The sequence below is a fragment of the Heliangelus exortis genome, chromosome Z, assembly GCF_036169615.1.
Source record: "Heliangelus exortis chromosome Z, bHelExo1.hap1, whole genome shotgun sequence".
NCBI lineage: Eukaryota > Metazoa > Chordata > Aves > Apodiformes > Trochilidae > Heliangelus > Heliangelus exortis.
Genome location: NC_092454.1, coordinates 29,690,143 through 29,709,719, shown reverse-complemented (window position 1 = coordinate 29,709,719; position 19,577 = coordinate 29,690,143). Strand labels below are relative to the sequence as shown.

The 19,577-nt window shown below is 41.0% G+C and overlaps 1 protein-coding gene across 7 annotated transcripts in view; it reads right to left on the bottom strand.

Moving 5' to 3' along the window:
* Positions 1-18,506, bottom strand: part of NFIL3 (nuclear factor, interleukin 3 regulated) — a 513,505-nt gene extending 494,999 nt beyond the window's left edge. Inside the window, exons 1-4 of one of the 7 annotated variants that reach the window (XM_071731434.1) lie at positions 17,951-18,501; positions 12,030-12,125; positions 8,905-9,062; positions 2,021-6,011 (exon numbers count right to left, since the gene is read on the bottom strand). In XM_071731434.1, the coding sequence (XP_071587535.1) occupies positions 4,457-5,830 (1,374 nt within the window). In that variant the 5' untranslated portion in view covers positions 5,831-6,011; positions 8,905-9,062; positions 12,030-12,125; positions 17,951-18,501 and the 3' untranslated portion in view covers positions 2,021-4,456. Of the gene's footprint in view, positions 1-2,020; positions 6,012-8,904; positions 9,063-12,029; positions 12,165-16,069; positions 16,992-17,950 lie in introns of those variants that run through there. The other 6 variants (XM_071731436.1, XM_071731432.1, XM_071731433.1 and 3 more) reach the window with 6 other exon arrangements.
* Positions 18,507-19,577: the final 1,071 nt, after the last annotated feature.

Here is a 19,577-nt window from a genome sequence, read left to right as displayed (position 1 = left end):
AGTGACAGACATAGGACATCAACCACCTCTCTAGGATGCCTGGTCCAGTGTTTCATCACCCCTCTCAATAAAACAAAAAAAGGTTATCTAACATCAAGTCTGAACTTCCCTTGACACTGCTTTGAACCACCCCCATGTGCCCTGTCACTGGATGGGCAGGAAAAGGGACCACCACCTCCCTCTCCACTTCACTTTCTTAAGAAGCTGCAGAGATCAACGAGGCCACTGCTCCACTCCTCAGTCAGTGCCATGAATAAACTGTAAAGATTATGGCTTGATAATGCTTCTGATCTTGTGTGAGTCTTTTCTTGTACACATAAGAAGTCTGATTCACTAAGGAAATTAGAACCCAACACCAAGTTAAAAGACTTAGGATCTGGCTTCATATTTTAAACTTTTAATTTGGGAGTGTAATGGAACGGTATGTGCTACTTATTCTTATGCAACACCAAAAATTGTTTTGCTGAATTTAGTTATGAAGCTTGTGTTGTGCAATAAACTGTAAGACTATTTATAAAGTAATATGGGATTAATAAAGGCCATATTAAGGATTCTTTTTGTGTTCTCTGCTACGTTCATTGTATACTGCCTATTTTCATCAGTGTATTTATGTACTAGCAAGTAGAAAGCATTTCTACTACATTCAGAAATGTGTTGATGGTGCAATTCTATGTTTTTGTTAAGTTCTACAAATAATGTTTTTAGTTTCATAAATGTCTCATAGGAACATAAAGGCTTTAGTGAAAACATCCAAAATACTAGATTATTAATCAGGAACAGGCAGTTACCTGTCTCCTATTCATGAATAAGGGGATATTTAGCTGTGCTTAATAAAAATATCAATAAAATTTAATTCTATCCCACAAAATATCTAAGTTCTAAAGAAGCCAGAAAGCTGAGGAGCCTTAGAAAATCATTGTGTAGGAACTGAGTGTATGTACGGGTGTATGTATATCCACTTTTAGTCTTTCTACCTACCAAAATACAGGTTTTGATAGAGCATGAGGATATATTACTGTGTTAACTCTTAGGAAGATTGAACTGAGAATCTGATATTCACATTTTACAGTGTTGATTAACCACCAGTTGTCACTAGGGAAAATCCTACTTCGCTAATCATCAGTTATTTGCATTGTGTTTCTCTTAAAACTTTCCATGAAGCTTTTCATCCCAATGATTAACACGGGCAAGGTTCAGGACTAGCCAGACTACTCTAGCATGGTAATTGCTATGTTCCCTTGAAAAACGACAATTTGTGTTGGTAAATTGGTGGATTTCTGTATGTGGTCTTCCTTAACATTCTTATTTGAAGGCACGCTTTTCAGTTATTTTCTAGTTATCCATGTTACTTCACATGAGAAAGGTCCCACTTTCAGCATGTTTATGTTGTTTTGTCAGTTAAGCACTGAGTTTGCAAGTTTTTATAAACTACAGGATGTAATACCAGTTTATATCCACTTAGCTATGAAGCCCATTTTGCTCTCAAACCCAACTTCTGATCTTAAGTGTAGAGGCCAGTGCATCAGCCAAGGATACTCTTTTTCACAGGGGCTGATTCTGCTTTCTACAGCACAGGAAAGGCAGGCTGGAAGGGCATAGCTGATTCTCCAGCTCCTCCAGTCATATACGTATGTAACTATGTACCCGCTGAAAGTTGGAGCAGGGGAAGCAGAGCCCCACTGCATTCTCCCCCTCTCCCCATCAGTGTGATTCTCCATCTTTCCCAGGACCATGTCCTGGGAATGCAGGCTGAAGACAGGTGAGGAAGTCAGCCACACCGGATTTACTGCAGCTGAGCAGTTGAGAGTTTCATCTGGTCAGTTTGCAAGCGTAGCCAAGAATAGGGCTTTGTACGTACCACCCACTCTGCTGCATTTTGTAATTTTACATCTGTGGAAGGTACTCCAAGTGTTTGCTGCAGAAACAGCGATTTCAGCAGGATTTGTCACCAACTACAGATAGTGCGTCTGTGTTGGACTAGGCTGATAAGCATAACAGAAAAGCATGTTGTAACTAGATCTGGTTTTGAACAAAAGACAAATTATTTATTTCTTTCTTCAAATGAAGCATAACACTAAGGTATAAAGGGAGTATAAATAACATCTGATTGTGCTCCTAAACTCCATGCTGTAACTTTCTTGCAATGACATCCTTTAACAAATTAACTACATCATTTACTTTTAAGTATTAATTGCACAAAACAGATACACAAAATATATAATGAGCTAGAAAGAGGACAACATTCTTCCATTATGACAAACAACTGTAACAAGAAATGGAAAAAAAACCTCAATAGATCTAGGCTTACACAGATGGCAACACTGAGAGTTTTAAGTCCTCTCCTTGAACACATTACATGTGATAAATAATATGCAAAATATTTAAAGAATTTTATTGTTGCTTACAGAAGATACTTAGCAAGCAAAGAGACAGTAGCAATCACTGTCTCATGTCTTATATCCCCATCATTCAATGCAATTTTTTACATTTCATGCAGTAATCCTGAGCTTATTTTCAGTAACATTGAAATGTCATCTATATTAATTACCCAATACATACAGAGCCCAGCTATGGGATCTATTGTATTATTAAGGCATGAAAAAGAATAACAGTTTATTAACTCTGAATACCACAAATACAGCACAGCAGTTAGTAGGCTCAAAAAAACTCAGAAAATACCAGTGATTTCTGTGCCAAGGTCCTCCCAGAATATGAATCATCAGCTCCCAAAAAGGTACAGAATTAAATCCTGGCCTTGCTGACATCAAGGAGTTTTGCCATCGCCTTGACTGCTGGACCAAGCTTCAGAGCTTCAGGAGTGACTCAGACTCCTCTTCGTATCCCCAAAAAATTGACAAACTTCCTCTCACTCAAGTCAAGTATGAATTTTGAAAACAATATCTACATATTGTTTTCTTAATTAGTATTTTAAGTCTATGGAAAGGTTCCATTCATTACACAGTATGGCAATTAGTAAAAAGCCTTTTCAGAAAAAGCTTGTTAGTCTGATTTGTTAGTACATTAAAAGAAAGGGGAAGTATCGTGAAAAGAACCTCTGCCAAGTCTACGCTCTATTTAGAAATTATTTTATATTTTAACATGTAAGACTTTGGTGAGCCAAACCAAGGATACGTGATGCAATTCTTGTCTCCATGGTTCAATGGCTCTTCTCAAAGACAACCCTGCAGCCCTGTCAGGTCACTAAGTGAAGAACCTACAATCTGCACAAATTGTAAGGGGCTAGTAGTGTTCAGACTGAGCAGTTCTTCACATTGTCTCTCACATTTAAGAAATTCTTGCAAAATGCCCTGCAGTGAGCCAGGGTATTCCAGTTCAGTTAACTAAGCCACTAAAACCAAGGCCAAATTGGTGGTAAGACTTAGTTCGTATTTATAGTTGCATTATATCCCACACAGAGAACCAAAATAGCAGATGATCTCTTGTAATTCTGCTACTCCTGTTGCTTGCCCCTTATGTATATATTTGCCTAGCTGAGCTCCGAGTTTACGGATCCTTTAGCCTTATCCTTCATTTACAAGATGGATCATGTCTGCCATGGAATGAACCATGGCATGCATGAGGGAAAGACTTTTATGCAGCCTTTTTGCATACTTCTTCTGCATCTGCATCTCTTGCACACACAAGCCACCTCTCAACAAAGATAGCGTTGCCCAATTCTGTCACTGCAAGGCTCTGAAAACTTTGCAGATGCACAATTCCAGCTTAACTAATTTCATCTAAAACAAGCTGTAATATTGAAAAAATGGTTCATCACAATAAACCATTCAGGAAACTCATTACTGTCTCGTCTGAGACCAAATGAGGGAAAAAAAGGTTGTTGATACCAGTTACTGGGTTGGAATTTGACTGGGTTGTGGTTAGCTTCTACTAATAAATAAACTGAAGAAGGCTAAGGCTATAAATTGGTACTGTTTCATTTATAAATATTAATTTTGTTTCTACTCTCTTCTAAAAAATGTGTTAAGGAAAAAGGTAGCCAGAAGGACTATACACATGGTAAACTGCAATTTGGTTGTTAGGCTTTAAAACCAAATGTGGAAGAGAAGTTGAGCACAGTGTAAGAAACAAGCCAGTTTTTAATTAACAACTTATTTACAAGTTCATAAAATCAACTGAACTAGAGTAGATGTTCTGTGTTTGTCACCAATATTTTATTGTAACTGGTAACTTGAACACTTTATAGTAGAACAAAAAGGAAAAAAGTTCACTATATACAGCCTTTGTACAGGCTACTTAACTATACACAAGGCATGGTGATCATAACACAACCTAGTCTTCATAATAATTTGTGCACAAAAATACACCATCAGACATTATGTGAACATTACAGTGAAATGACATCACAAGTCCAGTGAAAATTCAGCATAATACAAAACATATTGACCTACTGCAAATGACATCCTTTAAAACAATAAGCCTTAATTCAGTAGTAACTTTAACCAGAGTTAGATGCAGAGATTTGTTGTGTAGTTATAAGTCTTTTAAGTGAAGCAACCTCTGCAGACAAGCTTGCTATGCCCTGCTTCAAATAGAGGTTCTCTGACTCAGAGACATTGTACACGTTGTCTTTTATTTCAACAACTCCAGTTTTGCAACCACTCTGAATTTTTAAGTTGAGCTCCTTCTGATGCCAGAGTTCTGGTTTAAGTGACCAGTCTTGGATGTTAGTAACTTGGACCGAGAAAGGAGTGTGAGAAGAATGCACCAAGTTTTGTGCACCACGTTTTTCAAGCTCAAAATGTCTTTTTGAGGACATATCAATAGGTGATGACAATTTCTGTGTTGCATCATAGTCATCCATTGCTTCCACTTTAACTTGCATGGCTTTGGCTTTAATGCGAAGCTTGTGAGGCAAAGCTGAAGAATTCACTTCTGGAACTTTCACTGTTGCATGAACATTTTTATGTTCAACTGGGGAATGGATTGGACCCTTAGGAACCTGCTGTTCATCTTCTCCATCAGATGACTTTCCAACCACACCATCATCAGCTTCTGAAGTTCTAGGGGAATTACTAGAGGACCTATTCACTTGCAAGAGAGGAGGAGAATGAGAATACACATTAAAGGTAGCTCCCATGTAGTTTGGATATATGGATGCTTTATATGAACCTCTGTCATCTCTTGTCTCTCTCTCAATTTCCATGGGTTCCTGTTTTATAATCTGGAACTTATTTTCAGGAGTTCTGCAGTTGTTTTGTGCGTGGCTTGGTTGAGTATGCTCCACAGACGGTATTTCAGACACATCAGACACTGAACTTTGAGGAGAATGTTTAATGACAGAAATACAACTGCTACCAACTATAGATGGTTCATGTTCATCTACAAATGAGTTAATATTTGATTTGGAATTCTGATAGTCTTGGAAATACACAGTTGTTGAGCTACTGAGTTTCTGTATCTCTTGGGCATAGGCTGCAGAACTAATTAAACCAAACTTCAGCTTCAAAGAAAGCAGCTCCGCCTTCAAAGTGGCATTCTCCTCTCCCAGTGCAATTAGTTTGTTCTCTAAGACAAGGTCATTCAGTCGACGTTTTTCACGAGATCTTTTGGCAGCTTCATTATTTTTCCGCCTTTTTTCCCAATACATAGCATCTTTCTTTTCATCTGGAATAAATTCTCTCTTTCTCCGGCAAGCTGAAGATTTGCTTTTTCCACTACTTGCTTCAGTAAGTAGTATATCTTCACTAGTAGGCAATTCTTCAGACACTTCTGCTAAAGTAGATTTAAGTACCATGATCTTTTCTCCATTGCTACTTGTGTCAACAGGTCTGTGTTCCTTTTTAAGGGTCTGCATTTTTCTCAGCTGCATCAGAAACAATTTGCAGTAAATCTACAATGAGCAACAGAGCAAGCTACTTCCACGGTACTTTTCACTCCACAATCTAATAAATACAGTAATTTTAAATCCACGCACATTCTTCTTTTTCTTTCATATTCTAAGGTAGGAGTCCAATTTTCTTGGCAAAGGTAATGGGAATCTGCTTAAAAACCTGGAACAAATAAGAGAATTTTATTATTATTTAGAAATTGCTGCTTCAGAGCATGCAGAAGTAGCTTTTGATAAAAGATTTAGACTAGCATTTGGTTGATTAAACCTGATGTAATATGAAGATAGCTTAACAATGATATGACTGATATTCCAAGCTTTTTAATACCTAAATAGCAGATATACTTCCAAAACAGATACAATATGATCCAGGGAAAAACTAATTTAAAAAAAAAAAACAAAACAAAATAAAAACCTGAGTTTAGCTCTGTCACAGAACTTTGAATGATACCACTGACCAACCTAAACTTCCAATAATACTGCAGGATACCAGGCATGTTGATAAGCAGCACTGGAAAGACCTTTCCTTCCACATTAAAGGATCTCTTCTGGAAGAGCTGTAATGTATGTCTTAGAAATGGGTCCTACATGAATTAAAAATACTTTAAGCTGATCTGGAGAATCTGGAGTGCTTTCTATTGTCATAGACAAGTAACACCACTATCTAATAAATCTAATAAAGCTATTAAAAATTTAATTATTGGGTTTGTATCCTATAAAGATATGCATATATATTTATATGCAAATGTTTATAGACACTTGAAATTTTAAAACGTCTTTTTGATCAATCATATCAATTCACTCTAGTCAATGCACACACATGTTGGCAAATACCTAATATAAAAAATTTGACAAAAAAAATTGTCATATTTTTCTTGTCTCTTACAAAGAAAACTTCAGTTATCAGTACCGAAAAATACACTTAATACTGAGAAATACTGAATATTGAGATATGTCTCAGTACGAAGAAATAACACTTAATAATTTGCATTTGAAGAATAGTGTCTTATGACACCAAAGTAAAGTTTAATACCATAGAAAACTTTTAGAAAACCATGTTTGCATTAAAGTGAAGCTTAGATCTAAAAATCTTACCACTAACAAAGGAAAACTATCTTAACCTTTACCTTCCGATACTTTAATCATTAAATTTGAACATGGTATTTAAATTGGCCTTTGTTGTATTTAGTCCATCTTAATGCAAAAATACTTAGTTCTCATAAGTTCATTTGCCTTTGATCTCAGACATGGCTTCTAAGTATCTCATTTTCTACACTCAATAGTGACATTCCTGGTAAAGCAAATGTATGCCAAGTGCTTTTATAGAACTGACTATTGAATCAGCAATGATTCTTGCCTGTGTAACATTACAGAAAATAAAAACCAAACACTTCAGATTAATGTCACTATTTATTGGGAATGTTTTTACAATTACTAATTAAACCAATTTTAACATTATTAGTTGGGAAAGTTATTGAAGAATTAATTAACTGCACTCTGCAAGTTTATCTTGTCTTTTCCAGGAGGCAAGGAGGAGTGATGTAACAATAAAGCAGGGTCATAAAGACTTGGGTTTCAAGCTGGGTTCTATCAATCCATGCCAACTCTGTCATGAAAAGTTAAGATATTTAATAGAACAGCTAAGCAGAATTTCCTAAAATATGTGGTTAGTTACTGATATTTGCTAATAGAGCCTTAATGGAAAAGTTAGAAGCCAGTCATAGCAAAGACAGCATCTAACATTTTAGTGCAAAAGCAGCACCACAAATTTCCCTGTTTGTAATGGAGAAATGCATCTCTAATAGACAACAAATTACAGTTAGATGCTGCTCCAAAATTCAAACTGGGAATTTTCTGTGAAGTTAAATATAAACTGGACCAGTTTTAAAAAAAAAACCAAAAAAAGTCTCACAACAAAGCAGTTTGTCCAAAGATTTAGTAATACTTGATTTGCTGAAGATGTTATATAGCCATTCTCTACATGTCACTGCTACACATAATCAATGGTTAAATTAATATGCATACATTAAAACTAGTACAACCCAATACTTTAGAGAAAAATCATTTAACATACATAACTTAATAATAAAAAGGCAAGACAAAGCCACCTGGATTTTTGTGGCATTTGTGGAATATTCAGTCTCTGTAACATGACTTTACATTACAAGAAGAAAAATTCTTGGATTTTATTTCATTGTCCTGTAGTATTGGAAACACACAGCTATTGACTCATAACTTATATACTACGATTGGTGCATTCACCTGCATCATTAACAACTTCTTCATTTCTGATGAAATATATACACCTCATGTGGCACACAGCAAGAAGCAGTGTAACATGTACAAATAACTATGAAATCATCACTTCTCTTAGTATGCATCTCTGCCAATTCTCCCTGAAGTCAAAAGGGTTCAAAACAACTTCCATGAAATTTCAGGGCCTTACCAATGCAGAGTTCTTGATGAATTTAAGAGTACTAGAGAGCTGCATTCAAACACAAAGTAGTTATTCCCCTAGAAACGGGATACAAATATGTATATATCATTATTTCTGCCTTATACCATATTTATTTGCCTTATACCCATCTACACTTAATTGAAACAGTAGCAATAGTATGAACGTACTTATAGATACAGGTTTTGTGTTTATTTCAATGAATGAAACTACATCTACACAGATTTAATATTTTTTTCCCCTTTTATATGCCAGCCTTCCATTTCCACACAATATAGAAGCAGTATGTTTAGTCTTGAACAAGACTGTTTCAGGATGAGAACAATGACTTTTTGTCAATCTAGACAGTCTCCAGCTCAAAGTGTTCCAACTTTGGTTGTTGTCCAACTCTGTGACCTAGGAAGAATACTAATAATGATATTAATTATTATTATAATAATGATCATTATTATAAAGGTAATAAAAATTGTTAGTTTGAGGGGTTTTCCGCTAAATGAATGAAGACTAATGATATAGTTCATCAGTATGAATGCCTATGTATCAATAAAAGCTCAACTGCACATCCAAACATCATCCTCTGCAGCCTAATGCTGGCACTGACCCTCACTTGGCAACTCAGCTTCCTGCAGAATTTCTGTCCATTGTTCCATGGGACTTCTGCATGGGACTGCAGAAGTTCAATGGGGATATGTGCTATTCCAGTGTACAACCCGTTCACTGTACCATTGGCAACTCTCCTAGTTTTGGCCAGTCTCCCTCCTGTATACATTATTACAGGCACAAACAGACAAAATGTAAATCGTATGCAAGCCTACAGTAAATATGAAATGTGTTTCAAAAAGGCCATGTTTTTGCATGCAGTACTCAACTCCACTCTGTGACAGAGTCCATCAGTAAAGCTGTCACGACAGATGTGTAACCCACTGACATAGCCTTATGGTTTGCAATTTATGTAGTTAGTTCTAATGCCATTACTTTAGTCAACTAAAACAATCTCTTTGGCTCTTTCCAATTCTTCCTTAAGCACTTTTATGATGGTAACTGGTACTGCTGACAAACAGGAGTCAAAGGCCTTTTTTATTAATAGTTCATGTAGATCAGTCTGATGCTGAGTCTGTAAACAACTTAAATTCCACCTGACAATGACAAAATGCCTTCAACAAAACCAGCCACTGCACTTCACTTGCATTTTATAATTACACTGGAAATCATCTATATTTACACATAAATTAATGAACTGTAATAATTCCTCTGACTACATTTGAAGTTCCAGTATTTTCCCTTATGATTAATTTCTCAATTGCTTTATTACACCCTCATGAAGTGTTACAAAAACAAATTCTAATACAGACTTACGTGAGTCACTGTTAAAGATTTTTTTTTTTGGTTGGTTGCTGTAAATGGTATATAGTGTCAATTCAACAGTGTTGTAACAGTCAACCCTGTTAACTGAATTACAAACCCAGTCTTGCTCCCATAGCAATGTTGCTATTGACTTCAATAGAAGCAGGATGCAAACTGAGATCTAAATATTAAAGGAGACTGTTGTACAGAACTCGTGTTACTGAAGCAAGAAATTATATATGCTGAAATAATGAAAAGTGAATTTATCCACAGACTTAAGTGGATAAATACTTAAGTGTCAAAGTAATTGTGTCAAAAAATGCGTTACGTACCTGCTCCTGGGGATTTGTGTATTCACACTATAATATTTGACATGTTTCTAAAGGTTGAAGGACACAGCCACAATCTCTCCTGTCTCTCTTCTGTGTAATTTAATTATACAAGTCATTTATGCTTTAGTCATTTTATGCTTTAGAGAATACACATGGGCCTCCCCATGTGTGTATCTGTGTATGCTTCCCTACAGAGCAATTGCATATTGCTTGTATTTTGCAAAATAATTAATGCTATCTCCATGCGTAATTTCAAAACACATCCTAGAATGACATAACTAATTATTTAATTCTTTCACTCTAAAATTTTGATAGTGATTCTATGAAGCTAAATTATTTCTAGCAGTTGGATGTTCAAACACAATTCGCTTTTCCATCACTGCACATCCAAAAAAATTCTGTCTTCTAAAATGGGAGAAAGTAACAGCTCAGAACAACTTCTTACTTAAAAAAAAATAACCACACCTCTGTCACCACCAGCACAATCTGGCAAACTGCAAGAAAAACATACTGGTATGTGGCTGTCCATATTTTTAGTTGCTCTTGTCCATGTTCTGCATTAGTGTCAACGACTGTATTACTGCTACCATTCTGTCACAGATTATCTAGTCCGAAAAATCTTGTCTACATACCAGAAGAGCTCGTGTAGAACCTGTTCATAGATATCAAAACGACCAGCTTGCATTCCATACTTTCAAAAACTGAGTATAGTTCACACTTTATCTTCAAAGTGCTTTAAAAACAGTTGCTATCTGTTTTGAGACTTTTATGAGGAACAGAAAAAATAGCATCCTCATTGCACATGGAGGACAGGAGACTGAGTTTAAACTTAAGTGGTGAATACTCAGTCTCCCTAAATAGTACTGAATTACTTTGGAGCTACTCTAATTCTGCTGCTTTTCTGCTGCAGACAAAAATTCTGCCAAAAAATTCTGCACCTCTATCATAACTCAGAAATCTCTCCAACAGAGGATGTGGTCCCATAACAGTGTCCCTTTAAATTCTTCAACATACTTCTTCTGTTCTTTTATCTAACACTGTTATTAAAGTTATTTTCCATTGAAAAAAAATTTAATACTGGCTCCATTGGAAGAGTGAGATTATTTCTAGGACAGATTAGCGATCAAGAGGGTCTAGGCAACATAGAGCAAATGAGTTCAAACCTGGAAAAAAACTAGGTGACTGCATTTTAAGCTATGATGAACAGGTGACAAAATGGAAAAGCATTTACAATACACATTACCACCGATTACTGTCACTACATAGTTGCATTCATACAGTCTATGAATCCATTACAGCAGCATAGAGAAATTCAGAAGTATTGATCCTGTACACAGTTCCCTTTTCTTACAACCTCATGGGCATTTCAGTGCTTACAATTTCAGGATCAACGTATAATCAGGTCAGTGGAACACTGATGATGATAGCCTAGTACAATACCCATTTTTGCTAAAATGCTAATCGTATTATTAAAAGAAAAGAGATGTCTATGGAGCATAGTCAATTGCAACCATCAAAAATCATGTATTACAACACTTCAATGAACTACAAACAAATAAGATCATCGTGAAACTTGGAACTCTATTGAACTTTCAAGAAGCCACCTCCAAATTGTACCCAGAAAGTTGATGTCATATGCAATTTTTACAAAAGGCTTTCATTGTTAGGAAAATCACTTAAGTTACCCTTTATCTTAATAACTACAAATTAACTCACTGAAGTATAGCCTGTTTCCTAAAGATAAACTACACAGATTATGCAAATAAAATTATTATTCAGAGAGCATGAACCATGTGTTAAAGGCAGATGTTGCTCAAAAGGGTCAGTCAAGGTTAATACATGCAAATTTGACCTATATTTTCTTTCATTTCCTTAAGAAGACTGTATGAGTGTAACAGAGCTGTTTATTTTTTCTACAACAAGCTGTTTACTGCTCTGATTTAAAGCAGGGTCTTAGACACAAAATCTAAGAATGTTACTCAAAGCACCAGGAAAGACTTTGAGAAGCAAAAGAAATGTTTCTATAGCAAATGGCAAACAGGAGAGGTACCTGAGGACTGGAGGAAAGCCGATGTCATTCCAGTCGTCAAAAAGGGCAAGAAGGAAGATCCAGGCAATTATAGATCAGTCAGCCTCACCTCCATCCCTGGAAAAATGATGGAATGGCTCATTCTGGAGGTCATCTCTAAGCACATGGGAGAGGAGAGGGTTATCAGTAGTCAGCACGGAAATCAAGCTTGACTGATCTGATAGCCTTCTATGATCATAGAATCATAGAATTGGCTGGGTTGGAAGGGACCTCAGAGATCATCAAGTCCAACCCTTGATCCACTACCGCTGCAGATGATGTGACTGAATGTGTAGATGCATGGAAACCAGTTACCCTGGTCCTTAGCAGGACCTACCCTGAACTTAGCAAGGCTTTTGACACAGTCTCCCATAAGATCCATGTGAGCAAGCTCATGAAATGTGAGACAGAAGAATTTCCAGTAAGACGGATTAAGAACTGGCTACCCAATAGAGCCCAGAGAGTGGTGATCAGTGGCACAGAGTCTAGCTGGAGACCTGTGACCAGTGGAGACCCCCAAGGATCAGTGCTGGGTCCGGTACTGTTCAAAATCTTTATCAACAACCTTGATGATGGGACAGTGTCTTCTCAGCAAGTCTGTGATGACACAAAGCTGGAAGGAGTGGCTGACACCCCAGAAGGCTGTGCTGCCATTCAGAGGGACCTGGACAGGCTGGAGAGTTGGGAAGGGAGAAATTTAGTGAATTACAAGGGTAAGTGTAAAGTCTTCTAACTGAGTAGGAACAGCCTTAAGTACCAATACAGGTTGGGGACTGAGCTGTTAGAGAGCACTGAAGAGGAAAGGGACCTGGGAGCACTGGGGATGGAAGGATGATCATGAACAATGTGCCCAAGAAGGCTGATGGCATCCTGGGGTGCATTAGAAGAGGGGTGGCTAATAGGTTGTGAGAGGTTCTCCTCCCCCTCTACCCTGCCCTGGTGAGGCCACACCTGGAATACTGCATCCAGTTCTGGTCCCCTCAGTTCAAGAATGACAGGGAACTGCTTGAAATAGTCCACTGCAGGGCCTCCAAGACGATTAAGGGAGTGGAACATCTCCCTTATGAGGAAAAGGTGAGGGAGCTGGGTCTCTTCTGGGAGGTGAATGAGGGGCAACCTCATTAATGCCTATAAATACATAAAGGCAGAGAACCAGGAGGATGCTGCCAGGCTATTCTCAGTTTTGCCCAATGACAGGACAAGAGGTAATGGATATAAGCTTGAGCACAGGAGGTTCCCTGTAAACATAAGGAAAGGTTCCCTTCCAGCCCCCAGCTTTCTGTGATAACTTACATACAGATTTAATTACATATATAAGATATGTATATATATATATGTATATAAATCATGCCATTTTAAATATTGCATCACTTTCTAGTATTTTTTAGTAAAACCCAAATACAAACAACAGTTACTTAAGTTACAGTAGGATGACTTCTATCAATAGCTACCTGGCAGTAGGAAAACATAGAGTGCAAAAGCTACAATAATTACAATGTTCTGGAAACACAATCTTAGCTTTCCCCTAGTTGAGAACCATTACAAAAAAAAAAAAAACCAAAATCAAGTGTTACTTATTCTGACAACAAATAGCTTTCTATTACTGAACTGCATTCTTAAAATGCCAAGCATGCACCAGACCTTCAGCTGACCTAAATTTATATAGTGCTATTAAAGGCAACAGAATTATGCCAATTAAACCCAGCTGATGCTCTAAACATCCACTTCCTTATGTAACAACTGAAGTACAAATATGTGAAACATTGCCTGTAAAATGTTGCTATCTGCCACACAGTACAAACAGAATGGAATAACAGCAGTCTTCAGAGCTCAAATTCCACCAGATGGTCCAAGCAGAAAGACCACTGCCCATGGCAAGCACTGGTTTTGTTATTGAGTTGTGTTTTGACTCATAATAGGAGGTCTTGCGGCACTGGCACCTACACTGCTAACTGCTGTGCAGCAACCTGTTTGACAAAAACTGGTTAATTATTCAAGTATTCAGGACAGACTGAAAATCACACCAAGATGGAACAACGCAAGAAAAGGGAAAAAACCCCAAACTATCCCAAATAAGACATTCTTTTGGCTAGAATATAGATTTGTGTAGTATCTGTGAGTTTCATAATATTTGGACAAGAATCAACTAAACACACAGATTAGGAAAAAGCCCTGCATATCTAAGGAGGTCTTACTTTGTTTCAAATCTACCTTTAATACATCTTTAAGAACATTGCCTCTACCACATTTTGATCAAACCCAAGTATGCCCTTGCTTACACAACATCATTTTTGATAGTTGCACTTGCCATCAGTATTAAGCAGTTTCATATATACGCTTTTAAAAATATACAAAAAAACCCCAACCAACCAAAACAACCAAAAAAAAAACCAGAAAAAAGCCAAAAACACAGAAAAAACCAAAATAAACCAGATCTTTTCGTATTATTTTCAAACACTGTAAAATACTGAAAAATGAAAATCAACTGTCCTTTTTTTTTTTTTTTTTTTTAAACAGACAGCACAAATTAGCCATCTTTTTGCATTTTTTTAAAATTACATATCCTAAGCACATTTATATCTCATAACTGGCTGTAATGATCATTGCAAGGTCACCTAGAAGAGTCAAGTAAGCTGATGAGTCAGATACATTGCTTAACAGTGTGTAAGAAGACTCAAACAGAGGATTTTATTGTTCATATTATTGCATCATAGTGATGTTATAACACCAATGAGATTGCTGTCTGTAAAAAAAAACTATTGCATAAGGATAGTTTGCATAACTATTTGTTAAAGTCAGTCAACTTAAAATGTTCTAAAGGCTTATTTATGAATTTTGTTTTCCAGATTAAGTATTGATAAGAGGAACATGGTACTGATACCTTTCACAGATTCTATTTAGACTTTATTGCAATAGAAAATTCCTACATCTTCTACAAGTTTTGGATAAAGCATGGCAAATACTGTTCCTTCTTAGGATGGGATATGCTGTGAGGAGGTCATGTAAGTTCATATTGCTCATCAGAAAACTAAGCTTTTTGACACTTTCCAAACCAATTACCTTAAAAAAAAAAACCAAACCAAACAAAAAGCCACAAAAACAAACTAAAAAACCCAACACCCCCCCCCCCAAAAAAAAAAAAAACAACACAAGAATTAACCAACCAAACAAAAACCCACAAAAACATAGCAGAAAATTTAAGGCTTTGAAGTCAAGTCCAGGAAGCAAAGTTAAGCAATATTTGGAGGATGAGTTAAAAATATAAAATTAATAAGTGTCGGGGAAAGTAGAGGCAGATCATTCTAAAGAGTATAAGAATATAAAGACAAAGACAGTCAAGCATGATCCTAATGTGAGAACTTTTATAACAAAAAGTGTTAGTGCCAAAGCTAGTAAGGATCTTTGCTCAGTAATTTTTGACCTTGGTTTAAATTAGGTCTTTGGGCCAAACCCCAAATCCTTATTCATTCAACTCTACCATCACAATGAACATTTTGGTTGAATAAAGACAGTAAAAGTGATGCACACAGCAATATTTTAAACAAGGCTCTGGACTGCATTGTTTACTGAGGGCAAAGCTAAATCCAAATAGTTTACATGCACAATGAAACTGAGTGCAATAAATCAAGTTACATGAACAAGAAAATAAAAAAATAGGTTTCTTTCAAACACATCATTAACTCCAAGACAGCTTCACAATCAAACCTCTACTTGATATCAACAGTCAAGTAGCAGAAAAAATGTATGCATGTTATCAAGAATCCCACATTTTTAAAATACTTTGCTTCTACTACCTACAGCAGTTTTACAGACCATAAAAGTGTGGAAGACAGAGAACCAGCTGACCCCTGAGTACAGGAGGTCTAGCCACGGCTCTTGCCACTGCAACACCGAAGTGACTTGGCAAAGTAAAAGAATTGGGCAATTGCCTTTTTTTAGTTGTTTTTCGTTACGTAAGGAGAAACCAGAAACTGCTCGGGTGACGGGAAGGGGGTTGTGTGCTAGGTTATCGACATGCCTACCTTTGAGCCGCACCCCCGCCCGCGGGGCGGGGAGGCAGACGGTAGCGCTGGGGGTGGGGGCTTTGTCTGACGCTGCCTGCCTGCAGGCGACGGTTGGAAAAGGGGGGCGATGGGCCGATGCTGCGGACGCTCCGCGGGGTCGCCGTAAAGGCTGCGCGGCTCGGCTACGCGGCCCTCTACGTGACCGACGGCTCATGGCGCTCAGCCCGCTCACCTCTCAGTGCGGCCCCGACACTATCAGCCCTCTGCTCCCCCCCCTCCACCCCGCGTCCGCCCGCCGCCGCCCCAGCCCAGAACAAAGGGCTGAGGGGGAGCTCCAGCGCCCCCAACCCTCGCTCGCCCGCCGCCGCGCCCCAACTGCCACCAACGGCTCCCAACGGCCGTTGCGTAGACGGCGACCCACGCGCGAGGCATGGCGTAAGCCTGAGGGGAAGGTGGGAGCGGGATCGGGCTCCACGTACCGGCTCTGCTCCCCGCCGGATCTGTCACAGTGACCTACTTGCGGGGCTGGCGGCTGCCCCCAGAGCCCGGCTCCGCTGCCGCCGGGGGCCGGAGGCTCCTGGCCTGCCGCCTGCCGGGGCCGTCAGGGCTCTACGGCTGTCCTCCGGCGCAGCTGACATCTCCTAAATGCCTTTCTCCCTTAATGAGACGTCCTGCCCTCCCCCCCTCCCGCCCCACTCCTATTTTCCTTCTTTTGCTTGTTCTGGGTTTTGGGGGGGTTGTTCTTTTCTGTTTCCTTGTTGGTTTGGGGGTTGTTTATTTGTTTGTTTATGTTAAGAAACGGCAAGTGAAAGCCCGACCGGAGAGATGGTTCAGCGTCTGGGCGAAATGCCTTCCTAAAAATACAGCCTTATCAAAACGTCTCTGAAGGCGTGGAGTTAAAAATCCGAGCAAATGGTCTCGAACGTCTACACGCACGGCTCTGAAGAAAAGACCAGAAATAGCACATGAAGCCACGATTTCTAAAATGCGATGGTGCTAAATATAGACCAACACAAATCTCGCTCTAAGGCACCCGGCACACAGCCTTGACTCCCCAGTTACCCAGTTGTCTACTTCCCTCATTAAAAGCACTTCAGCGGACTCTTACGGTTACGGATTTTGGGGGGCTTTTTGCAGGGAGAGAATTGTCCTAGTTTCTTTGTAGCAAAATTATAAAATCGTATAATTAGCTCCCTCTCCCCATCCCGGCTGCCAGAAAAGTCTCTGGTTACATAATGCCAGGACATTTCCAGGAACTGTTATGTGATCGGTCCCACGGCGCCTTAAAAACAGCGACAAAAAGTGACGAAAAGGATTTAGGCAAGCGCGGCCTCGCGAGGCGGGGGACAGGGGCCGGGCAGCTGCCAGTAATCCCGCTTGCTCACGGGCAACATCCTCACGGCGCGCTCGCAAAGGAGGTCTCCCCGGCATGCGCCGGCAGCCTGGCGGCACACAACTCTCCGTGGGGTTCTGGGGCCGAGACGCGGCTGGCAGTCGGGACCCAGACCTCCGCCCCACACGGCGGCCGCCGCCGGCAGTCCGGTCCCCGCCGGCACATTACGCAACACAGGACAGCAGCTCCGGCCGCACTGCCCCGGGCTCGCTGTGGTGAGAAGTGAGGGTAGGTGGGCAGACCGGGAACGAGCACACCCTGCCAAGGAAAGACTTCGGCGGGCATCTCCCGGGCTGCCTCTGGCGCCGCCAGCCCTTCGCACAACCGACCCACCCGGAGTGTGCCTCCCCGCCCGGCGGCAGCCGGAGCCGGGTGGGCGCGCATTATATAAAAGCCGGCCGCAGCCGGTGCGAGGCGACGTGAAGTGTGGCGGGCCACGCAGCCCGGGCGGACACACGAACTTCAGAACCGCGCCCGGCTCCCCGCGCGTATACGCGCCTTCCTACCTGTAGCGCACGGCGAGGCGCCGAGCATCCCCCGCCCCGCGGCGGGCGAGGAGAGCGGTGATACGATGCGGTGCCGTGCGGTGCCGCGCTGTGCAGTGCAGGCAGCAGCGCAGCGGCCGGGCGGTACCGTGCGGCGGCGCGGAGGGATGTGTGTTAGTAGGTCAGGACTGCGCGGAGCGGGGCTCATAGCCCGCATGCCAGCCGCGCCGCGCCGTGACTGGCGGCGACGTCGGTCCAATCGACGCCGGTCACAGCCGAAACGCAACCAATGGGGGCGGTCGGGGGCGGGACGAGGCGGGGCCGTGTGTGGTACAGTAGGTCTGTGTGCTGGCGATTGCATAACCGCCGACGGGGCGGAGGAGAGCGCAGGGCGGGGAAGGAAACGAGGGGAAAGCGGCTCAGGGGGCCACGGCGCTTACGTAACCGCCGCGGCAGCGCGCGGGGGGGCGCTCGCCCCGCGCAGCCTTCGCAGGGGCGCAGCGCCGCGGCAACGGAGGGGCCGCGCGTTTGTCACCCCACGCTGCCGAGGGAACGGGGCGCGGGGGGTCTCGCTGCCTTGCCTTACCGCTGCCTTACCGCTGCCTGCCTTACCGCGTGGCGACATCGAGGGGTATCTGTAAGGCGTGTAAAAATCAAACCCCCCGTCCCAGCGGGATCGCTGTCGTGTCAGAGCAATTGCACAAGACCCGGGAGCTGTGCTTGTGAGGCACGTAACTGCCACCTAGCCACGCACACGGGTAACCCGCCGGTGGATCACACTTCGGTTTTGAGTCACGGAAAACGGTAATGATATCCGTAAAAGGCAGGGTTAAAATAGAGGGGTGTAAGGAACCCCCTCACGGCGGCCGAGCTCCGCGCTGGGCGTGCTTCCCGGCGGTACGACGTTCGGCATTTCGTACGGCAGGCTGCAAAGCTTTCATGCGCGGCGTGGCCCCGGCTTGCCTTCACCGATCGTCGAGGGTGAAGGATTTTGACGGTATTTTTTCCACTGGCTTCATCTCTGTCCTCGTGCCGGAGGCGGCAGAGCTGAAATATTGCTCCAAAGCAGAGACACGTTTTGGAGAAACGCCCATGCTGCTCCCGGAGCAATCATTCCCGGCACAACCTGCAGTCCCAACCCTCCCGCACCTTCAAGCCCTACTACTCTCCGCAAAGCGTTACGAAGCGGAGATTCCATTAAAGTGTGCTGCTGATTTGATCCTTGTTTAAAGCTCCTTTGTAGAAAAATCACAAATGGCCAGCAAGAAATCCGGTTCTCCCCTCAGAACGTGTTGGAATGAGCACGTTTAATTGTGTGATACGTGTTTTTCTCATTTTTTTCCCTGCAATTTTCTCACTCTTTCCTCCTTCACAAATGAAACCCATGAAGGCAACAGAAAATTTTATTTATTAACTCCTAATTCCAGAACAGATACAATTCCTTAATCTCAGTCAATCTTACAGAATATCCCAGACCTCACGAACATAGCCCTGTTACAGTGCTCTGTCATCCTGTATGTATATGTCAACAGAGAAACCTCTGGAGCAAAGCAAACCTAACAGAAAGCAATTCAGACACCAGAAGAATCCGCTGAATGTGTTTTTTGTTTATCTCAGCCCACGATCTCCTATCACACTTATGCATGCA